Below are 21,480 nucleotides of genomic sequence, written 5' to 3'. Positions count from 1 at the left end.
TGTATGAAACTATTTTATAGGATACAAACTAGACTAAGTAATTGTAGTCAAAAACTAGACAAACTGAATCATAGGATGAGGTTTGAAAAAGTCTATTTAGCAAAATTAGGATAAAATAAATAGCTTATTAGTCTCAGACTAGGTGCTAATTTTTATATAATAAAAAAATAAATAAAAAAAAAAAACATTGGCGGAATTTTGAGCCTAGAGGGGTTTATAATGTGACTGCATTTTCTGTAAATAATAAGGGAAAATTTCCATATGTAGGTGTTTTAGGAGAAAAGGAAGGCTCGAAACATGTGTACATTGTAAAAGGGTATCACAAAAATGTTTTTCTAAATGCATACAAAGCAATAGAAGACTTTAAGAAAGTGGGTTATTTTGTAATCCCATATAATGATCAAAAAGAAATTATTTGTCTACCAAGGATAGAAACTATTTGTGTAATTACCACCAATGGCATGACAAGCTATAATGGTAACACATTTCCAAAAATACAAAATCTAAAATTTTTGTCAGATGTATGGAAAAACTTGGAAGACACCCCATTCACACAGACAGAAGTGGAGCAATTCAACAACATTACTATGCTGGAAATTAAAGGGAAAGTAAAAATAGGACAGTGCAAAAGATTAGAAGAGTTACCAGAAGGTACAGAGTTGGTCATTATTGCAATAAAAGAGGTGTACAATAGAAATAAGATACGGTATATTTTACAGTTTGAGAGCCTAGAAGAATTGTATGTGTCTAACTATTGGTTAGAGGAGGAATTTGAGAGCTCTAACATTGATTTGAATTATAAAATTAGAATTAAGCTAGATGTTCTAAAGCATAATCCCAGTAGACATAAGGAAAGAGTTGTATTTTGTATTTAATTTAAGGTATTGTAAATAGTGGAAAATGTAACATTATAATATTAATAAAGAAATTATTGTAACTTATTTGACTTTGATTATATATCCCAACAATCCTATCCACACCTAAGTTTGGGGCTCTTGGGGGGTCCTAACCTAACCTAACCTAGCCTAACCTAATATGTAATGCAATAACTGCAATAATAATAATAAGCATATAGCTTTTATTGGTGGAGAGCCCCTTACAGGTGGATCCATCTTGCCATATGAGCCATGACATTGGATACTTGGACCTTATAATTTTAGGTGGACTCCGAGCCACCATGGAAGACATTGGTGCAGTGGGCATGGACCCTACAATTTTAAGTGGACTCCGAGCCACCATGTACGACACTAGTGCAGTGGGTGTGCACTAGGTGCAGTAGGTGTGCACAAGGTGCAGTAGGTAGTGTGCAAACATAACTATACTAGATTGTTGCATAATGTTGTGCAATGTGAGCAGAGAAGGTTGTAATCCAATGTGACGTCATCCAGGCTAAGAGCAGTGATGGGTGGAGCCAAGGTCACATGATAGGGGGAGGAGTGGGGGTCGCTGAAATTGCATCGCCGAAAGTAAAGTAAGGTGATTTTTTACCTATATGAATCTGCTGACAGACAGGCTTATGGAGAAATATTGAACTGGACCAATGTGCACAGACAGAACAATGATCCAAGAGGTGAGATTGTTAACTACAACAAAGCTAAGTATAAGAATACAATCAAACGCCTTTTGGATGATAGCAGAGATGGTGGTCAAAGACATTCTGGGAGACAAGTGACTGGGAGAGGATCTATTGCCCCAAGGCGTGATTTTAGTAAGGAGAAAAGTCAGAAGATCTATAGAGGAAGAGGTGTTCTGTCAGCTATCAAGGGAGCTGCTGGTACAATAGTTAATAAGGCAATTGACATTCTACCAGTTGAACTTCATATCCCTGGCTATCAATACTGTGGACCAGGAACAAAACTTCAGAAGCGATTAGCACAAGGTGATCCAGGAATCAACAAACTTGATCAGGCTTGTAAGGAGCATGATATTGCCTATTCCAAGAGTGGTGATACAGCAAGCAGAGCAGTAGCAGACAGCATCTTGGCAGAGAGAGCCTGGGACAGAGTGAGATCTGATGATGTGGGGGTGTTGGAAAAAGCTGCAGCACTAGCAGTCACCAACATTATGAAGGCTAAGGCAAAATTTGGGGGAGGTATGAAAAGATCACTGAAGGAAGTCAGCAGGGTGGTTGAGAAGGGGAAGAAACAAAAGATTCAACCATCGAAGAAAAAATCAATGAAAGGAGGTCGAGGTCTTTACTTGAGACATCAGAAACCAAAGGTTGGTACAGGTCTTTACTTGAGACAGCAGAGATCAAAGGTTGGTAAAGGTCTTTACTTCAGAAAGCAGAGAACAGCAACACCTTAGACATTATATTGAGGTACAATCAAAATCATAATGCTATACAAATATGGATATATATATTGGATACATAGCAGATTAGATTCATTGTGCTGGAATCATCTGTGGAGAATAGACATTTTGTCGATCAACTGTGTATCTAGAACAATAGAGAAGATGGTACTCCTATTCTCAAAGTGGGCCGACTATGGTGAGACAAATTTACCATCAATCTCCCCATTTGATCTGAAGATGGTTGAGGATCATGTAGAAGATGAGGAAGAGGAAACTGATATGGAGGAGGACAATGAGGTAGAGATGGAAGAGGAAGAGGAGGAAGAGGAAGAGGAGGAGGAGGAGGAGGAAGAGGAGGAGGAGAAAGAGGAGGAGGAGGAAGAGGAAGAGGAAAAGGAGGATGATGTAGTGGTGAGAAATACTACTACGCCTATACTTTTGACTAGAAGGAGCATCAATTACCTGAAGGAAAGAGGTTGTGAGGTGATTCAACATCAATGACAGGGTATTGTCTCTAACTGAAACAGTGTTCTAGAGGTATCACTGAATATCATCCGAAGACTATCAGACAACATAGAAGACTTGCCAAGGACTAGTGCTGGAAAAGGAGTCTACTACCTGGGACATCACCTGCTTGACATGGACCAAGGAGAAACATCATGGAAACATCACTTTTCTGCACACTTAATATCATAAACAACTTGGATTTTGGAACAGAGATATACCTGCTTGTAGTAAACTTTTCAATGAAATAGAAGTTGAATTGATCGATAAATAGCTAATTGTATTCCAAACTGTTTACTTATTACCTACCATCTCCTTAGATATAGTTTAGCTATAAGTATATTCTGAGTGCCACTGACTGCGCTCAGAATGCTCATGCTCAGCCGGCGGGACAATTGCCAGCCGCAGCAGGTCGACTGTTTGTGGCGGTCGGACAACTGGTGAGGCAACCGGCGGGGCGACTGGTGGCCGGGCGACCGGTGGCGGCCAGACGACAACTGGCGGCGGCCGGGCGACCGGTGGTGGGGCGACCGGCGGCGGCCGGGCAACCGGCGGCGGCTGGGCGACCAGTGGTGGGTGACTGGTGGGGCGACCGGTGGGGCGACTGGTGGGGCGACCGGCGGCGGCCAGGCGATCAGTGGTGGCTGGACGACCGGCAGCGGGATGATTGGCAGTGGTGGGCCAGTCTACCCACTACATACAAAAAATATATCCTCTGGTTCTGTTGATACTGACCTTTAATACTTACCTTTACCGCCTTGGATTCGAGCATAGAACCTCCAACTCAGAAAGCTGACTTGCTAACCACTACACCATAGAGGATTTATGTTTAAAGACTTAAATTATATAGAATATGATACTTCTTCCGACCGGCGGTGGCCAGGCGACCTGTGGGGTGACCGGTGGCGGCCGGGCGACCGGCGGGGGTGAACGGCGGGCAGTTCAAGATCAGTAGTTTTTTTCCCTTTTTCCCATTTATTCCCAATTTTAATTGTTTTTATTTTTATTTTTTTTTTTTTTAATTTTTTTTTTTAATTTTTTTTTTTAATTTTTTTTTTATTTTTTTTTTTTTTTTTTTTTTTTCATTTTTTATTTTTTTATTTTTATTTTTTTTTTTTTTAATTTTTTTTTCAATTTTTTTTTAATTTTTTTTTTTAATTTTTTTTTAAATTATTTTTTTTTTCTATTTTTTTTAATTTTTTTTTTATTTATTTTTTTTTTTTTTTGATGACCTTCGGGTTAGGGTGGTTGACCTGGATGACCTTGAGGTTAGGGTGGTTGACCTGGATGACCTTGAGGTTGGGTTGGTTGACCTGGATAACCTTGAGGTTAGGGTGGTTGACCTGCATGACCTTGAGGTTGGGTTGGTTGACCTGCATGACCTTGAGGTTAGGGTTGTTGACCTGGATGACCTTGAGGTTAGGGTGGTTGACCTGGATGACCTTGAGGTTAGGGTGGTTGACCTGGATGACCTTGAGGTTAGGGTGATTGGCCTGGATGACTTTGAGGTTAGGGTGGGTGACCTGGATGACCTTGGGGCGCCTGGATGACCTTGAGATAAAGGCAGGTTCTGGCACACTTGTGTCATCCAACTTTTAAAGCGGCTAAAATGGCTAAAATTTTGTCAAAGACAGGGTTTTCGCGATTTTCTCGAAAACGGCTTCAACAATTTTGATCAAATTCATACCTAAAATAGTCATTGATAAGCTCTATGAACAAGTCTCATATCTGTAAAAATTTCAGGAGCTCCGCCCTATCTATGCAAAGTTTGATTTTAGATTTTTAAATATCAGGCTTCAGATACAATTTAAACAAGAAAAATCAAGTGGTGAAAATTGAGCATGGAAATCTCTACAATTAATGTTTTGTAACATTTTCACCTAAAATTGAAAATAAGCTCGGAATCTGAGAAATTGTAATTATTCAATTGGAAACTGTTGGCAACTGTTGATTCAATCAATAAACATTCATTGCATGGATCATCATTATTGATTCTTTGTTCATTGAAGAGAATGAAACACAATAAGCTCAAGTGTGGAAATTTGCAATTTGGTAAGTATAATATATAATAATATCGTGTGACCTGGCTGGCTCAGGTCTGGTGTCAGAGTTTTCAGGTCGCAACTGATCAATTTCAGGGCCTCTGACATGACCTAACGACTGCTTTTTAGGCAGCCGGGACCGACGGCTTAACGTGTCCATCCGAAACACGGGAGTGGCCCGAGAAAAATATCTTGCCCGGGCTGGGATTCGAACCCGGGCCTTTGGATTACAAAGCCAGCATCTAATCCACTCGACTAGATAAGTATAATAAACAAATAATTCACTATGAAGAGATAGCAGACCTCGTGTGTCTCCAGCATTATTGTCCTGTCACCAGCTGGCTCAGATCTTTGTTTAGTAGATGCGTGAGAACATTAACGTCAGGTGATCAATTTTCATAACAGCAAGGAAAGTTGTGTTAGTGTGCTTTTTTTGTGTTCAATTTTCTAGTTTTTTGAAATTCAATAAAAACGTGGATGGTGACTTTGCCCTGTTTCGGAAAGTCAATTTTATTACTCCAGCTGTTCAAAGTCTAGAACTAAGCTAAATCTCGAGCTCGGGAGCCGGCCCTGAGTGGGGTTTCACACCAAAGCTGGGCTGAGCCGGGCTGTCTTCTACCAGGACCTCCTAAAAACCTAAAAGTATTTAGGAGGTCCTGATTCTATGGAAGACTGCTGTTATCGGTATAATATTTTATGTATCATTAGCTGTTTATTTTTCTTGGAAAAAATAATCAATTACCAGTAGCCTATATTTTATTCATTGAAAAAATATTTTTCAATCATTAAAAAATGAACTTTCAGAATTGAGATTAAATAAATATTAATTGAATTTCTGAATTGTTAATAAGAAATAATATGTCAACGTTGCGGAGCTAGAACAGAATAGCACTATCTACTTTGTCGAATGATAGACAAGAGTAGCAGCACTCAAAAAAAATGGTGTCATTCGTTAAAACTCATTGTAAGACAATCTAACAAATTTTCTTTTTCAAGATCAATGATGTGATGTAAAGATCTCTTTTTCAAGGAAATCGAACCATTCCGTTATTTCGACTCTATCCTAGTAGGGAAATTTTTCTTGAATTTAAGGTCCCGACAATAAGACAGAATTATATGAAAAACATAATACTCTATATCAATAAGAATAAATCGAATTTTGCTACACATATTTCACCCCATAATACACGTCCTAACAATAGATTTAACACAGAACTCATCAAGCTAACCATATGCAGGCACCAATTTACATATTATTGTAACTACATTATAAATAAGATTCCAAACGATTTTATAGATAACAAAATCTCACGTAATTTACTTAAAAGTATAGAATATTGGATTGAGCAGAATATTTTCTTCAAAATAGTTGTATGAAGTATAGTATTGTACCCAACAAGCATTGTTACTAGAAACTGTGAACGATGGTATTTCAGTTTCAGGTTCTTGAACCAGGTATGTAATTGTCCCACGTATCTTGCAGGAGATTAGTTTTATTGTATTTATTTTCTCTTTTTGAAAGATGGCCACAAGACGTCACAATAACTAATTGGATATCACTTTATCATATAATATGCAGTATTCTTAAGTTTGTTTTTTTCCAAGCTTTTGCGATTTTTGTAAATTACTGTAATAATTTCTTTAACATTATAAAATTTGAATTGTAAATAAAGTACTTGAAGCAGAATAAGTGAACTACAACTAACTGCCAACACACAAGGTTTCTTATGTTGGCAGTGCCAAATATTACATTGATAATATTGTTATACTAAAGTTAAAATCAATGTCTATTTGTATTGTATACTCTTGTGATTAATATTGTACAAATATGTATTTGTAATTTTGGCAATAAATTCAATCCAATTCAATTCAATTCTCATGCACTTACCATTAAATTGGATGCCATGCTCAGACTTGAAAAATTTTGGCAGATCATCGATTGTTATATATCCTTTTCCTCTAGTGTCAATCAGGTTGTAAACCGCTGTGGTTAAAATAAATAATGGATTAAATTATATTTTAATACAATCAATGAAAAAAAGCAGGATATTATAGAATTTTCTACAAAGATGAATTTATTCATTTGTATGGGACCTCCATCCAAATTTCCATTCTCATAATATAATTATGTTTTTTATCGTCAAAATTTGATGTTATAATATTGAGAAATTGAATAAATAAATGAATAAATGAATAAATAAATAAATGAATAAATAGATAAATGAATAGATAGATAAATGGATAAAAATGAATAAATAAATGAATAAATAAATAAATAGATAATTTAATAAATAAATATAAATGGATATAAATAAATGAATAAATAAATGAATGAATGAATAAATGAAAAAAATTAATGAATAAATGAATAAATGGATAAATGAATGAATCAAATCAAATCAAATAAGCTTTATTCCTCAAAAATATACATTACAGGAAATTAAACACACTTTACATAGATACAGGAATACCCCCACAAGACTATTCGTCTGTGTGTAGGGGTGAGTTCTGGGTAGCCTGAAATATATCAGGCTGCTAAATTAAATAAAGTAATAAATTAAATTGTGAGGAGAAAAAATAAATATTAATATTTGGTTTATAAATAATGAATGAGTTAGATAACTAACTACAAAGAAATTAAATTTACTTAAAATATAAATAGAAGTAATTTGAAAAGTTAATGCTAGTAAAAAAAAATAAATAAAAATAGATAAGGAAAAAATTTTTTTTTTAAAATGATAGAACATGATAGAGCAGGGACAAGCGGAGCCTCAGGTAAGATTTTGAATTGGAAAAAATATATATGAAGGGATTTGAATAAGAGAAATGAAAATATCTGGGTGAATTCCAAGCATTGCAGAGGATAATAGATTGATGCCAGTACATAGACCGAATATATATATATATGGTATATAAGTATATATATATATATATATATATATATATAATATATATATATATATATATAATATATATATATATATAAATGAATAATGAATAATGAATAATAGAATAAATGTATAAATGAATAGATGAATAAATGAATAATGAATAGATGAATAAATGAATAATGAATAATGAATAATGAATAAATGATAAATGAATAATGAATAATGAATAATGAATAATGAATAATGAATAATGAATAATGAATAATGAATAAATGAAAAATGAATAATGAATAATGAATAATGAATAAATGAATGAATGAATGAATGAATGAATGAATAATTGGATAAATGAATAATGAATAATGAATAATGAATAATGAATAATGAATAATGAATAATGAATAATGAATAAATGAAAAATGAATAATGAATAATGAATAATGAATAATGAATAATGAATAATGAATAATGAATAATGAATAATGAATAATGAATAATGAATAATGAATAATGAATAATGAATAATGAATAATGAATAATGAATAATGAATAATGAATAATGAATAATGAATAATGAATAATGAATAATGAATAATGAATAATGAATAATGAATAATGAATAATGAATAAATAAATGAATAAAGAATAAATGAATAATGAATAATGAATAATGAATAATGAATAATGAATAATGAATAATGAATAATGAATAATGAATAATGAATAAATGAAAAATGAATAATGAATAATGAATAATGAATAATGAATAATGAATAATGAATAATGAATAATGAATAATGAATAATGAATAATGAATAATGAATAATGAATAATGAATAATGAATAATGAATAATGAATAATGGATAAATGAATAATGAATAATGAATAAATGATTAAATGGATAAAAAAAATAAATGAATGAATAAATGGATGAATAAAAAAAAATAAATTTCTATTCAACTTGACAAAACAATAATATTATAGCAGGGTTGTCGTGAGTTTAATAAACACTCATAATTATTATGAGCTTGCATTTGCATGGAACGGTAACCTACCTAGCACAACTTGACAACACCGCTGATATTCTATCCAAGTCCCAACTCATTCGAGTATAAGGGCGATACCAGATTTGGCGTTTTCTCAGGCTGATCGGCAGGGCAGCAAGCTCTACGATTGAGCGGAATGGGTAGTAGAATTAAGTGCCTGTTGCAAAACAGCCGGTTAAATTTTAACGATTCTCATGGAATTAATCACGGTTAAAATTTAACCGGCTCTTGTGCAACCGGGCCTCAGACTTTGAGTGAACAATAATGAAATAGCCTATGACGATATTCACTTCAAACTGTCAGAATATCTTAATAGCAGCAAACGGTGCTTCTCATTTAACCAATGATGACACTTATGTATTAATGCCTACCTTCCCAGCCAGCTTCTTGAGCTCCCTGAAAAATGAAAATAGTTTACAATTTAATAAATTATTGATATGAATCACTGTTATTTCGATGATAATTGTGATTCTTTTTAAATCATAAAATATAAATCATCATTAATCTTTTTATCATAAATTCAAAATTCAAAATTCTCAAATAATTATTCCTGGACCGAAAATGAAGTGGCGAAGCAGTGTTATCCTAGGCTATTAAACGAGCAACTTCTGTTTTTATGTTTTCCTACAGTTACCTTGAAAAGTGGCCATTCCTGCACTGATTACAGAAACGCAAAGAATCACTTTTCTGCTCTAGTGCGGGAAAAAATTTTTCTGCACTGCAGATTTGCAACATGGCAACACAAAATAGTTGGTGGGTTATATGGAGGATTAGTGCACGAAAACAAAAATTAAGTTGATAACAATGACTGTGGTTAGATTTAGATGAGAATCATTTCAATGGCTACCCTACATTTATGATAAAATCCCAATCTAGAAATCCAAAACAAGAATAATGTTTATCTAAATCATAATTAAATAATAACTTCTCATCATTTAATAATAAATAATGTTTATTTTCTATTGACAGTAATAATTAGTTCAAGTCCAAGCTATGAGAAATGTAGCAAACACACATTTTGAAATTCGAATTTTCAGGTTGAATAATTACCGTTCGAAATCCATGTCAATAAAATTAATAAAATAACATTAGAATTTACTACAATAAAATATTTTCTGTTGTCTATGTTATTTTATAAATATTTTTTAGTTTACTTATAGTATTTTTCGGTAATTCTAGTTAATCATAATTCTGAATATCTGAATACTGTTTTTAGCTGGATGAAAGAACGAAGTTAGGTACGATTCTTCCCGCTAGGTCGCGCGCTTGTCGGTTCAGCCATTTTGCAGTCATCCAAACCAGCTGTTGGCATGTATTTTGAATGCAATTTTTTGTTTTTCTGTATTTTTTCTGATTCTTGAATGAATAAAAATGAGACCTTTGGCTGAGAATTTTCAACTTCAATTGGATTATTAATTTTTAAATGAATTAAGGTTGTATTAATAACAGCATCACACACACAAACATTTGATGGATTTCAGCCATCATTCTATCCATAATTACCCACTTTTCATATTCAATGGTAACTGTAGGAAAAATTTTATGTGAAATACGTGCGCAAAGTTCCACTGCTGCACTCAAGAAGCCATTCCGCCCTTGCCTATGGCTCGGGCGTAAACGTTTCTTTCGGTGCAGCAAACTTTCACTTTGTGCACTAGCTGCACAAATAACTATTGTATTTCATCGGATCTCGAAAACGGCTCTAACGATTCTCACGAAATTCAGAACATAGTAGGTATAAAATATAAAGATTCGATTGCAGTAGGTCTCATCCCTGGGAAAACTCGCTGAAGGACATTAAAAGGATAATTATTATTCATCTTTGGAAAAACAGCTGATAATAATTATTTCGTCATCTGTTGAATATGGAAGTGAGTGAGCGAGTTCATGTGTGTGGGACTGTGTCAAAATTATGACTCAGCTGTATTTTTTTGTAATCATTCAATCAGGTACTTAGTGCCAGTTGCAAAAAAACGGGTTTTTTTCAATACTGATCAATTCCAGTAGAACCATCTTTTTGAAATGGTCTTCTCTGATTTGGTTCACGTGAAGTTAATCAGGATCAAAATTTAACCGGCTTTTGTGCAAATGGGCCTTTGTGAGGGGAATTTTTGCATTTCTCTGGGAATTAATCTTAATTTACTGTGATTAGATAGAACATTTCTGTATGAATGTTATTATGATTATTTTCTTCTTTTGTAATAGATAATTTTTTATGCTCTTGTACTCCAGAGCAAAGCTCGGTCCCTGATATTGTGTGATTCCATAACCCAATAATACTTTGTCAACATCAACTTTTTCCAAGATTCTGGAGAGAAATTGTACATACTCCGCCTAGTTTTTCCTCCATGATCATGTTTATATTACTATCCAGTTTTTCCTCCATGATCATGAATATATTACTAGGGACCCCCTGGGTTGAAGAACTCGCTCATGAGCTGTTGTATTGATCTTTAAAATCCACAACTTGTAATTACACAGAGAATGTGAAAATGAGGGAAACTACTTGAAATTCATTACAAGAATACTTTGACAGAAGGTTCCATAGGGATTCAATTCAAATTGAAAAAGTAACAAATTTTCTGATGTCACTTCAAAATTTTTGCTCGCCATTTTGGATCTGTCATATGAATCCAACTTCATTTTAAATCCAACTTCATTTTGAATCCAACTTGATTTTTTTCGAATGGAAAGGTGGTCATGTGATATATGATTACAAAACAGAATTTAAAGAGAGTTATTGTAAGACATACAAACACAGACAGATAACTACTTTCGCCTCAAGTCAAAAGTAAGAACTCGCAAATGCTAGTTGAATGATTATAGTGGTTTATACAATATAAATAAATAATGGAATGCATTATTGCACTTACTGATTTAAACATAGCAGAAGCACTTGATAGGAAAAAGCTCGACATCAGAGCAATGTAAATCACCTGATTCATTTGCATTTTATAGGAGTCCTTGAAAATCTGTAATGAGATACAATAAACATGTATTTATAAATGTGCATACAGGAGTATAATATACCATGAACACACAAATTTAGAATTTCATTTCAATACGGTATCATTTCAACAGTTTGCTCTACAGTATAACTACTATAGTGAGGTCCACGTTATAATGGCAGATTTCGTTTGGCAATGGTATTGCTATCCTTGTCGATCATTCAACAAAGCGGATAGAGCTATTTCTTTCTCGCTTTGCTCTGTTGCCAGATCGTCTTTTACCAATGTAGAATTAATAATAATTAATTAACAAAATATTTCATCTCAATTATGAAGATTCATTATGAAATCCTTGAAAATATAATTTCTTGGATAATTATAATTGATTATTTTGAAGGAGAATAAACAGTTGATATTGTCACAAAGTGAATTTTGTGACAAATGGAGAACCATCATTCAGTCTATAATTTAGTGAATTTCCTCTATTTTAGTAGAATAATAGGGTCGGCAGTCATATGTATTTTGCTAAGCTTAAGGTGCGTACAGACTCTCGCTCTGCTCCGCAGCCGAACGTCACTCCAGCAGAGCGATTGATGATCGACCGGCGAGCAAGAGTTGTTCGACCGGGGAACGCGAGAAGATCTAACATCTTCCGTAACGTTCATGATGGGTGCGTGGGCGGTCCGACTGTGGTTCAATGGTGATACGAAGGTGGTACGAGGGCGGTACGAGGGAGGAGCGTGCTCGGTGTGGGTTGGAAGCACGAATATGTGTACGCAGCTTTAGAGTCGAGTGTGTAAATCATCATCATTGGCAACAACCCTGTGAATTATCAGCAGCGGATTCATCTGAACCAGAAATCTTGTTTACTAGTTTGAGAATTCTAGTATCTAGTATTGCAGCAGCTGCAGCCGTATCAAAGCGATAAGCAACTACCGGGTTGAGTCGGTATCGTTCTTCATGAAATTTCTGGTGAGAAGGATTGTTTACCGGCCTAATTTATTATTGAAATTAGCAGTATTGTCATCATGGATACACCCTTAGCATCAGCATTAGTGGAATCATACCCAGTCACCTGATCGGTGGCGTGATTGTCTCCTGAGACTCCTATTGGTCGGTAATCTCTTTTCCCCCGGCCTCTTAATTTTTCACGGACCCTACTCTGCGAGGAGCAGACCTGTGTGAGAGGCAGTTGTTCAGCGATCAAGTTTTTGTATGACTGCTTTCCGTGTGGCGTCCCCAAATATGGTTTTCTAGAGGGATAATATTCTATTCTCTATTTTATTGAATAGAATATTGTGAGTCGAATAACCGACTATTTGAAGGTAGATTTTCCTGGGGGGATTTTCTTTTCTTGTAGCTTTTATTTATAGTGCAGTTGTTCGGTAGTTGAGCGTGTGAGTGGGTCGCGAATCTTCTCTCCTTACGGCGTTCCTGGTGCTATTTTATTACTAGGGGAATTATTCTATTTTTGTATGTTAGAATAGAATATTGTAGGACAACTTCCAGACAACTCGAAGTTAGATCTTCCTTGGGGATTTTCTTTCTTGTTAGTTATTTCTCTCAAACTCGTATCACTGGGGGTGACGTGTTATCCTTGGTTTAGAAACCTGTAGGGATCTCAAGTTTGTGCTACAAACAGTTAAGTGGGAAATTTAACTAGGCTCTGTAGCGGGTTATTTTAGAGTGCTTGATTTATGAGACTCGACTCTGTCGCTTCACATCATTTTTACTTTCCTTGCCCTATTACCATAGGTACCGTAAGGAAAGTATTGCTTTCCGAAAAAAAATTAAGGTACCCCAATTTCTAAATTTCTAGTTTCAAGGTCCCCTGAGTCAAAGAAACTGGTTTTTGGGTATTGGTCTGTATGTGTGTGTGTGTGTGTGTGTGTGTGTGTGTGTGTGTGTGTATGAGTGTATGTGCATCTGTGTACACGATATCTCATCTCCCAATTGACGGAATGACTTGAAATTTGGAACTTAAGGTCCTTTCACTATAAGGATCCGACACGAACAATTTCGATCAAATGCAATTAAAGATGGCGGCTAAAATGGCGAAAATGTTGTCAAAAACAGGGTTTTTCGTGATTTTCTCGGAAACGGCTCCAACGATTTTGATCAAATTCATACCTAAAATAGTCATCGATAAGCTCTATCAGCTGCCACAAGTCCCATATCTGTAAAAATTTCAGGAGCTCCACCCCATCAATGCAGATAGATTCCCCAATTATCCGGCTTCAGATATAATTGAAACAAAAAAAATCAAGTGGAGTAGATTGAGCATGAAAATCTCTACAATTATTGTTCAGTAACATTTTCACCTAAAATTGAAAATAAGCTTTAAATTCGAGAAAATGTGATTATTAAATTGCAAATTATTGTTGATTCTATTAAATCATTCACTATGAAGAGATAGCAGACCTCATGTGTCTTCAGCGTTATTGCCCTGTCACCAGCTGGCTCAAATCTTTAAATAGTAGACTTGAGATGCGCGGGAACACTAGCTTCATGTGATCAATTTTCATAACGGCAAGGAAAGTTGTGTGAGTGCGCCAAACCAGATTTTTAAGTTTAATACGGGAATTGGGAATCTGTTCGTCATTCTCTGTATCAGTATCCACATTGATTCAGGTAATTGTATGTCAGGACTGGTAGTCCGTATGTTTTTCCTTTCCTGTGGTAAGGTGGCCTTCAATCTAAAGAGTAATTTTTCTCCATTGAATTCTCATTCTTGTAGGGAAATCCCTGTCCTTTTGAAGAATAGTTTTTCTCAATTAATTTTTATTCTTGCGAGGAAATCCCTGTCCTTTTTGAGAATAGCTTTCTCGATTACTTTTCATAATTGTAGAGAAATTCTTATCATTTTGAGTGATTTCTCCTTGCTTAATTTTCATATTGTAGAGTGGCCCCTGTATTTATTTTGCATAGCAGTTTCAGATTTGCTGTAATTCCTAGTAGGAGAATTCCAATCCTTTTCCTAGAGAACTCAGGTGCAGCTTGAGCATGTCCTGGTTGGAGTCATTCAGACTGCAACGTCCTTTCTCTTTATCTCTCTTAATTTGTCCTATTCTAAAATCCTTCCAGCACTCAGGTACAGCTTGAGAAATTCCTTGTTGAAGTCCTCAGACTGCGACATCCTTTTTCATACTCTCTCTTAATTTTTCCTGTTCTAAAATCCTTCCTGATCTCAGTTCCAGTGTAATATGGTGAATATTGATAGGTTTGAATTGTAGTTTTTTTTTGTGCCTTTCTTTCAGGTTGTTGAACTGATCAAAATGAACTAAATTTTGCCAATATGAACTCTAGTGAACCTTGTTTTTGTTTGTTAAAGAATTTATTCATGCACAAAGTAATCACCTAAATTTTGTGTTACCATAAAAGATTTGCTAACTTGCTTCTTATCCATCCAAGTTATTGTAGTCCTCTAACATTTCCATAGTACTGGCTTGAATTTCGTAATGAAAATAATGCAAACGTATTTATAAATGTATTTGAACCGTGTGACCCCACGACGTTTCAACCTGAAAGTATTAGGCCGGGCGCTCCACGTGTTTTCTTGCAAATCGGAAAATTTGAGTGGAAGAGCGGCAGTTCTAATCGAGTCGTCACCGCGAGAAGAACTGATGTAGTCGCAGAACAAGTCTCGGTCTCTAATTTAGGCTTCGGCCTAATTAGATGAAAAATCTTCTTATTATTCCATTTTGTATTGTCACAAAGTGAATTTTTGTGACGGATAGAGAGCCGTCGTCTAATGTATAAATTAGCGAATTTATTCTATTTTAGAATAGGAATTGGATCGACTGCCGGATATATTTTGTTAGATTTGCAGTTGTGTACATGCACATCATCACCATCGTCGCCAATCCCTATAAATTAGCAGCATCCGTATCATCAAAACGATAAGCGGCTACCGAGTCGGGTTGGTATCGTTCTTCATGAAATTTCTGGAATAGAAATATTGTTTACCGGCCTGAATTAGTGTAGCAATTACTATCATTGTCATCATTTGCTGCACCCTTAACATCAGGAGCAGCTGAATCAAACCCTGTAACATGACCAGTGGCGTGATCGTCTTTTCAGACTCTCATTGGTCAGGAAGCTCTTTTCCCCCGGCCTCCTAATTTTCAGCGACCCGGTGCAGCTTCAAGAAGACCTGGGAGAAAGCAGTAGTTCGGTGAACGGGTTCGTGTACGGCTGCGTTCCGAGCGGCGCTCCTAATAGTGGTGTACTAAAGTGTTAATATTCTATTCTGTATTTTAGTGAATGGAATATTGTATGTCGAATTGCCGACTGTATTTGAAGATAGAACTTCCTGGGGGATTTTCTTTCTTGTTGGTTATTTTTCCTAAATTCGTATCACTGGGGGTGAACGAGTTATCCTTGGTTTTGAAACCTGTAAGGGATCTGAAGTTTGTGCTACAAATAGTTGAGTGGGAAATTTAGCTAGGCTCTTATAGCAGATTATTTTTGGGTACTTAATTTTTAAGTCTCGACTCTGTCGCTTCACGACGTTTTTAATTGTAATACGGGAAGTGGGAATCGGTTCGCTATTCTCCGTATCAGTATCCACGTCATTTCAGGTAATTGTATGTCAGGACTGGTAGTCCGTATATTTTTCCTTCTCTGTAGTAAGGTGGTCTTTAGTTTAAAGAGTAATTTTTCTCCATTGAGTTTTTATTCTTGTAGGGAAATCCCTGTCCTTTTTAAGAATAGTTTTTCTCAATTAATTTTTATTCTTGTGGGAAAATCCCTGTTCCTTTTGACAATAGTTTTCTCGATTAATTTTTATCCTTGTAGAGAGGTTATTATCATTTATGGTAAATTTTCCTTGCTTAGTTTTCATACTATAGAGTGGCCCAGTATTTTAACTTTTCTTAGCAGTTTCTGACTTGCTGTAATTCCAAGTAGGAAAAGTCCAATCCTTTTCCTAGAGAACTCAAGTGCAGCTTGAGTTCGTCCTTGTCGAAGTTTCTAGACTGCGACGTCCATTCTCTTTCTTTCTCTTCACTTCCCCTATTCTAAAATCCTTCTAGCTCTCAGGTACAGCTTGAGGACTTCCTCGCCGAAGTTTCTAGACTGCGGCATCCTTTCTCTTTCTTTCTCTTAATTCTTCCTGTGTTAAAATCCTTCCTGATCTCAGTTCCAGATTCGAGATCGTCCTAGTCGCGGGTTTTCAGACCCGCGAATCCTTTCTAAAATTCTTAGAAACCTGTATTCTTTAATAGCAAATATTATTTGCTGGCTTTACCTGTGGAAAATTCACGAATTTTCCCGTGATCTCAGTTGCAAATTAGAGATCGATCTTTTGGTAGTCCTTAGACTGGCAATTACTTGGAAAAGTCTATTGAAATCTTTTCCTGAATTAGGAGTCTCTGACTCGATATTTTCCTTGTGGAAAATCCTGGAAAAATCCTTTCCGACCCTGACAACGACAGACTGTTGTCTTCCCGATATTATTCTACAGACTGTGTCTGTGAAAAATCTTTTCTATCCTCTCATAATAGTCGACATACTGACTATTAATTTAAAAGCGTTTCGGACGATTGAGAGTGATTCCCATACCCTTAAGGGCAGTCACAGATTGGCCCTTAATAACCGGCGCGCAGTCATCAGATTAGCGCGGAAATCCTGTTTAGCAGTTTCAGAATTGCTGAAAATCCTTTCGCAGCTGCAGGCTCGCGATTCAGAAATCCGACACCCGAAACCTTATCCTCTAAACTTTAATTACCACATAATTGAAATTGATATACTGTATTTAGCTAGCAGGTCCAGCTTGCTGAGAGCTAGAGCACAATTCTCAGATTGCGGATTATTGAGCAGATATTTATTTGCTGTAGAGAATAATAATCTTATTATTGATTCTCTGTTCCCTATACCCTATACCGTGCCCTATTTAACTACATCTTATAACTCCATAGTTCCGTCATACCTTTACCCCATAGCTCTCACCTTAAACCCCATAGAAAAACCACATCCCGGGCTTGCAGGTACAGCTTGCTCGCCGTCAATTCGCAGTTGGCTCAGATTGCGTACTACCTTTATAAATAGAATTATTGGTAGGGATCTGATAGTCAGATCCGTCTCCTTGTGTAGGGTTATCTTAATATCCCTTAAAACCCACCCTGTATTCCAAAGGCCGAGGGCCGAATCGGCCAGCAACGGCACGGGCAAACACTCTTCCCCTGAAAGTAAAATTCTCGCGAAAGAAGCAGAGGGTAAAGAATCAGGATAGAGGGAGAAGTGTAGGTCCGGTATCTCCACCTGTCTGTACGGCTACTGACCCCGACCCATATCCGACTGTAGCTAGTCCGCGTTGTAGCAATACTTCGCAATTATTAGGAAACCTAGAGGGTGGAATAGGCCATCCTAATAGTATAAATTAAAAGCATGTAGTCTGAAATATAGTACTGTAACCGTAGTTGAAATGTAAGCGTGAGTGATTGTGAGTGCCGATTTATTTGTTAAATTTTCAATTCAATGGTGAGTGCCAAAATTATTTTATTAAGCTCAAATAGATTGACCAGATAAATTGACCGAGGCCCTAAATTTATTGTAGAGTGAGTTAGCAAATTCTTGACTAAATATCAATTATGAATAATTGCGATAAAGTAGTAAATTGAGAAATATTATTTGAAATTAATTTTTTTTAATGTTGTAATATTGAAACAAGCAATTGTATAAATAACCGGATTGATTACAGTGAATATTATAATTCGATGTAACAGAATTTCAAAGATGACCGATAATTGTATAATTCAACTAATAAATTAATGTCAGTAGCATCTATACAAAATCTTTTATTTTACGTTCCTGGCTCGTGATAAGTTACTTGTTTCTGGAACAGGTGTTTGTTATACAATAGTGAAGATCTTGGCATTTGCATGAACGAATCCATCCAAAGCTCCCAACCGTGGATTCAAATAATTTGAACAAGTTTATAGTTAAGAAGAGATTTTAAAAGCAATCATTAACTATTTTTTTTGTTCCAAAATAGGGTGCTAACAAAGTCCCTGGCCTCCCACCCGTTACAATAATGACAGGGGTGGGGTATTGGTTATATAAATACCCCCACCTATTACAATGTTGTCATGTGTGTGGGGTTTGTCTGCAAAAATGACAAACATCCAAATGCCATAGGAGTCAGTAGCTTTGAGGATTGATAAGAAGTATCGAGAAAACAGCCTGTTTCGAAATGTTTAATTTCTCAGCAACACGAGCAGGAACATAGAGTTTAAAATTTTATTGTAATAGCATGACCTTGTTATAAATGTGAGAAGTACTGTAAAATATTTTTGAGGTGAAGAGTGTTAATTTTTCTTGAAAGGAGTTTTGGAATTGGAAAATTAAATCAAAATTATATTGTAGTTGAACGTTTTATGTAGATAGAAATCATTACTCCGTTCTTGAGAATATTGCTGGGTGAAATTCGATTCAAGATCTAGAACAATGGAATTGAAATGTGTAATATGAGTTCTCCGTTGACTGCAAAAGCTGACAACATCGCACCAGACTGATAGAATGTAGAATGTATTGTTTGAAAGACAGAAATAATTTTTGTTGGATTGAAAACTTGGTAATGTAATATTTTTTCGAATTTGATTGATTATATTCTGTTATTGAAAATGTTGCGTGGAAATTTCTAAAAAATTATGTTTTATGAGAGAGTCCAAGGAGGAATGAAGTTGATATAAACAGATATAGTTGTATTTAGAGTAAAACCGGTTATTTTGCGAGAGATTGAGAATTGATATATGGAAGAGCAATGATGAAAGAATGGTTTTATTTCCGCCCGTTTGAACTGGATACTCACTATATGGCTGGATCGAGAAGGTTGTATTTTGAGCATTTCGGTTTATTCTGGGCAGAAATCGGTAAATAAGGTAAAATGCAGTTAGATGATTTTTTTATTGCTCAGTGGGACTGAGAGCGAGACTTGGATTCAGGAAATTCAATGAGAGAGAGATAACACAGTGAGGTGAACTGGTGTTATGATCGGGTATCCACTTTTAGAAGTTCTTGATTGTAGGCATTTTCGACTATGCTGGCTCTTATGAGGGCGATAGTGAAATTGGCCATCAATAAGAAGTATATAAGAGTTTAGAATAATTAAATTTTATTCTATGGATGAGTTATTATTCTAGCGGCCAAGGCTGGGAATAGTTAACTGACCTGATAAAGAGTGAGAGAGATAGTTGATTTGATGGGAAAGAGAATCCGTATATTGTGCATTAGAGACAAAAAAGATCAACAAGTGTGAGTGAGAATGAGAGAGAAAGTAACGGTTGGAAAGAGAAGAAAATACTCCTTGGACTGTGCGATGAGAACAATGAAAATTAGAGTAAAACAGTAAATAGTGATTATTATAATATTTTGTCAAGGCTAGAGAGAAACGAAAGTAGAGATGAAACAAAAGAAGAATAAGAGGAAAGTGGAGAGGAATATGGAATAAACAGATGTATAGACAAACAGAAAATTAGTTGAAAGCGTAGTAGTCAATCAAATGAATATGGAAATGAAATGTTACTTTGAAAATGCAAGCTGGCAGACAAAGTAGGCAAAAAACCTGAATTTTGATGATTTTTTTAGTTAGAACCTTGTCAAACCAAGGTAGCGAATTGTTTTGATCTACAGAGATAGAATAATTGCTATTTATTTTGATACTAATTGAAACAAGATAACGAATTGAAATTGCATTCGATAATGAATTGGGAAATTATTTAAAGTTTTAGGAAATAGATATGCGTTGTGATATTGTTGTTTTGTGTGGAGAAGTGAATAATTTGAGATTAATTAATGTTTTTGAAGGGCCCGGTCATTTCTATTTTGAGCTAGTGTTGGTATTTATTTCTGGGACAGGCACATCCCAATTACATTCAATGTTGAAAAATTATGAATGAATGCGATAAAGTAGTAATTTGAGAAATATTATTTGAAATTAATTTTTTTAATGCTGTAATATTGAAACAAGTAATTGTATAAATAACCGGATTGATTACAGTGAATATTATAATTCGATGTAACGGAATTTCAAAGATGACCGATAATTGTATAATTAAACTAATAAATTAATGTCAGTAGCATTTATACAAAATCTTTTATTTTACACCTGGCACTTGTTTCTGGAAGAGGTGTTGTTATACAATAGTGAAGATCTTGGCATTTGCATGAACGAATCCATCCAAAGCTCCCAACCGTGGATTCAAATAATTTTGAACAAGTTTATTCAAGAAGAGATTTTAAAAGCAATCATTATCTATTTTTTTTTTGTTCCAAAATAGGGTGCTAACAAAGTCCCTGGCCTCCCACCCGTTACAACAATGACAGGGGTGGGGTATTAGTTATATAAATACCCCCACCTATTACACCAGATTCAAGATCGTCCCGGTCGCGGTTTTTCAGACCCGCGAATCCTTTCTAAAATTCCTAGAGACCTGTCTCCTTTAATAGCAAATATTATTTGCTGGTTTTCCCTGTGAAAAATTCACGAATTATCCCGTGTGAGAATTGACTCTGTCTTGTTTAAATTTTGCTAACTTGTTGCTTAGTTGTCAAAATTAAAGCAATTTTCGTGCATTTTTCAAGTACAGTTTCAATTTCATGTCCAAAAAGCCACTGTATTTGAAAATTGTACGAGAATTGACCTTTTTGCAGCTTTGGCTTTTCCACTGGTAGTTATGCTCAACGCTCGTGGAGGGGGAATAATTTTCAGTGAAAAGGCCTCAGTTCGAATTGAGACGTAACTGGGAAAACATG

At 35.3% G+C, this 21,480-nt stretch overlaps 1 protein-coding gene across 1 annotated transcript in view; it reads right to left on the bottom strand.

Moving 5' to 3' along the window:
- Positions 1 to 21,480, bottom strand: part of LOC111049128 — an 81,497-nt gene that overhangs the window by 49,694 nt on the left and 10,323 nt on the right. The window contains exons 2-4 of the mRNA XM_039425485.1: positions 11,653 to 11,751; positions 9,151 to 9,175; positions 6,730 to 6,825 (exon numbers count right to left, since the gene is read on the bottom strand). Coding sequence (XP_039281419.1) covers positions 6,730 to 6,825; positions 9,151 to 9,175; positions 11,653 to 11,730 — 199 coding nt within the window. The 5' untranslated portion in view covers positions 11,731 to 11,751. The remainder of the gene's footprint in view (positions 1 to 6,729; positions 6,826 to 9,150; positions 9,176 to 11,652; positions 11,752 to 21,480) is intronic.

Source organism: Nilaparvata lugens, chromosome 4, assembly GCF_014356525.2.
Source record: "Nilaparvata lugens isolate BPH chromosome 4, ASM1435652v1, whole genome shotgun sequence".
Lineage (NCBI taxonomy): Eukaryota > Metazoa > Arthropoda > Insecta > Hemiptera > Delphacidae > Nilaparvata > Nilaparvata lugens.
This window is presented reverse-complemented; position numbering and strand designations above follow the sequence as displayed.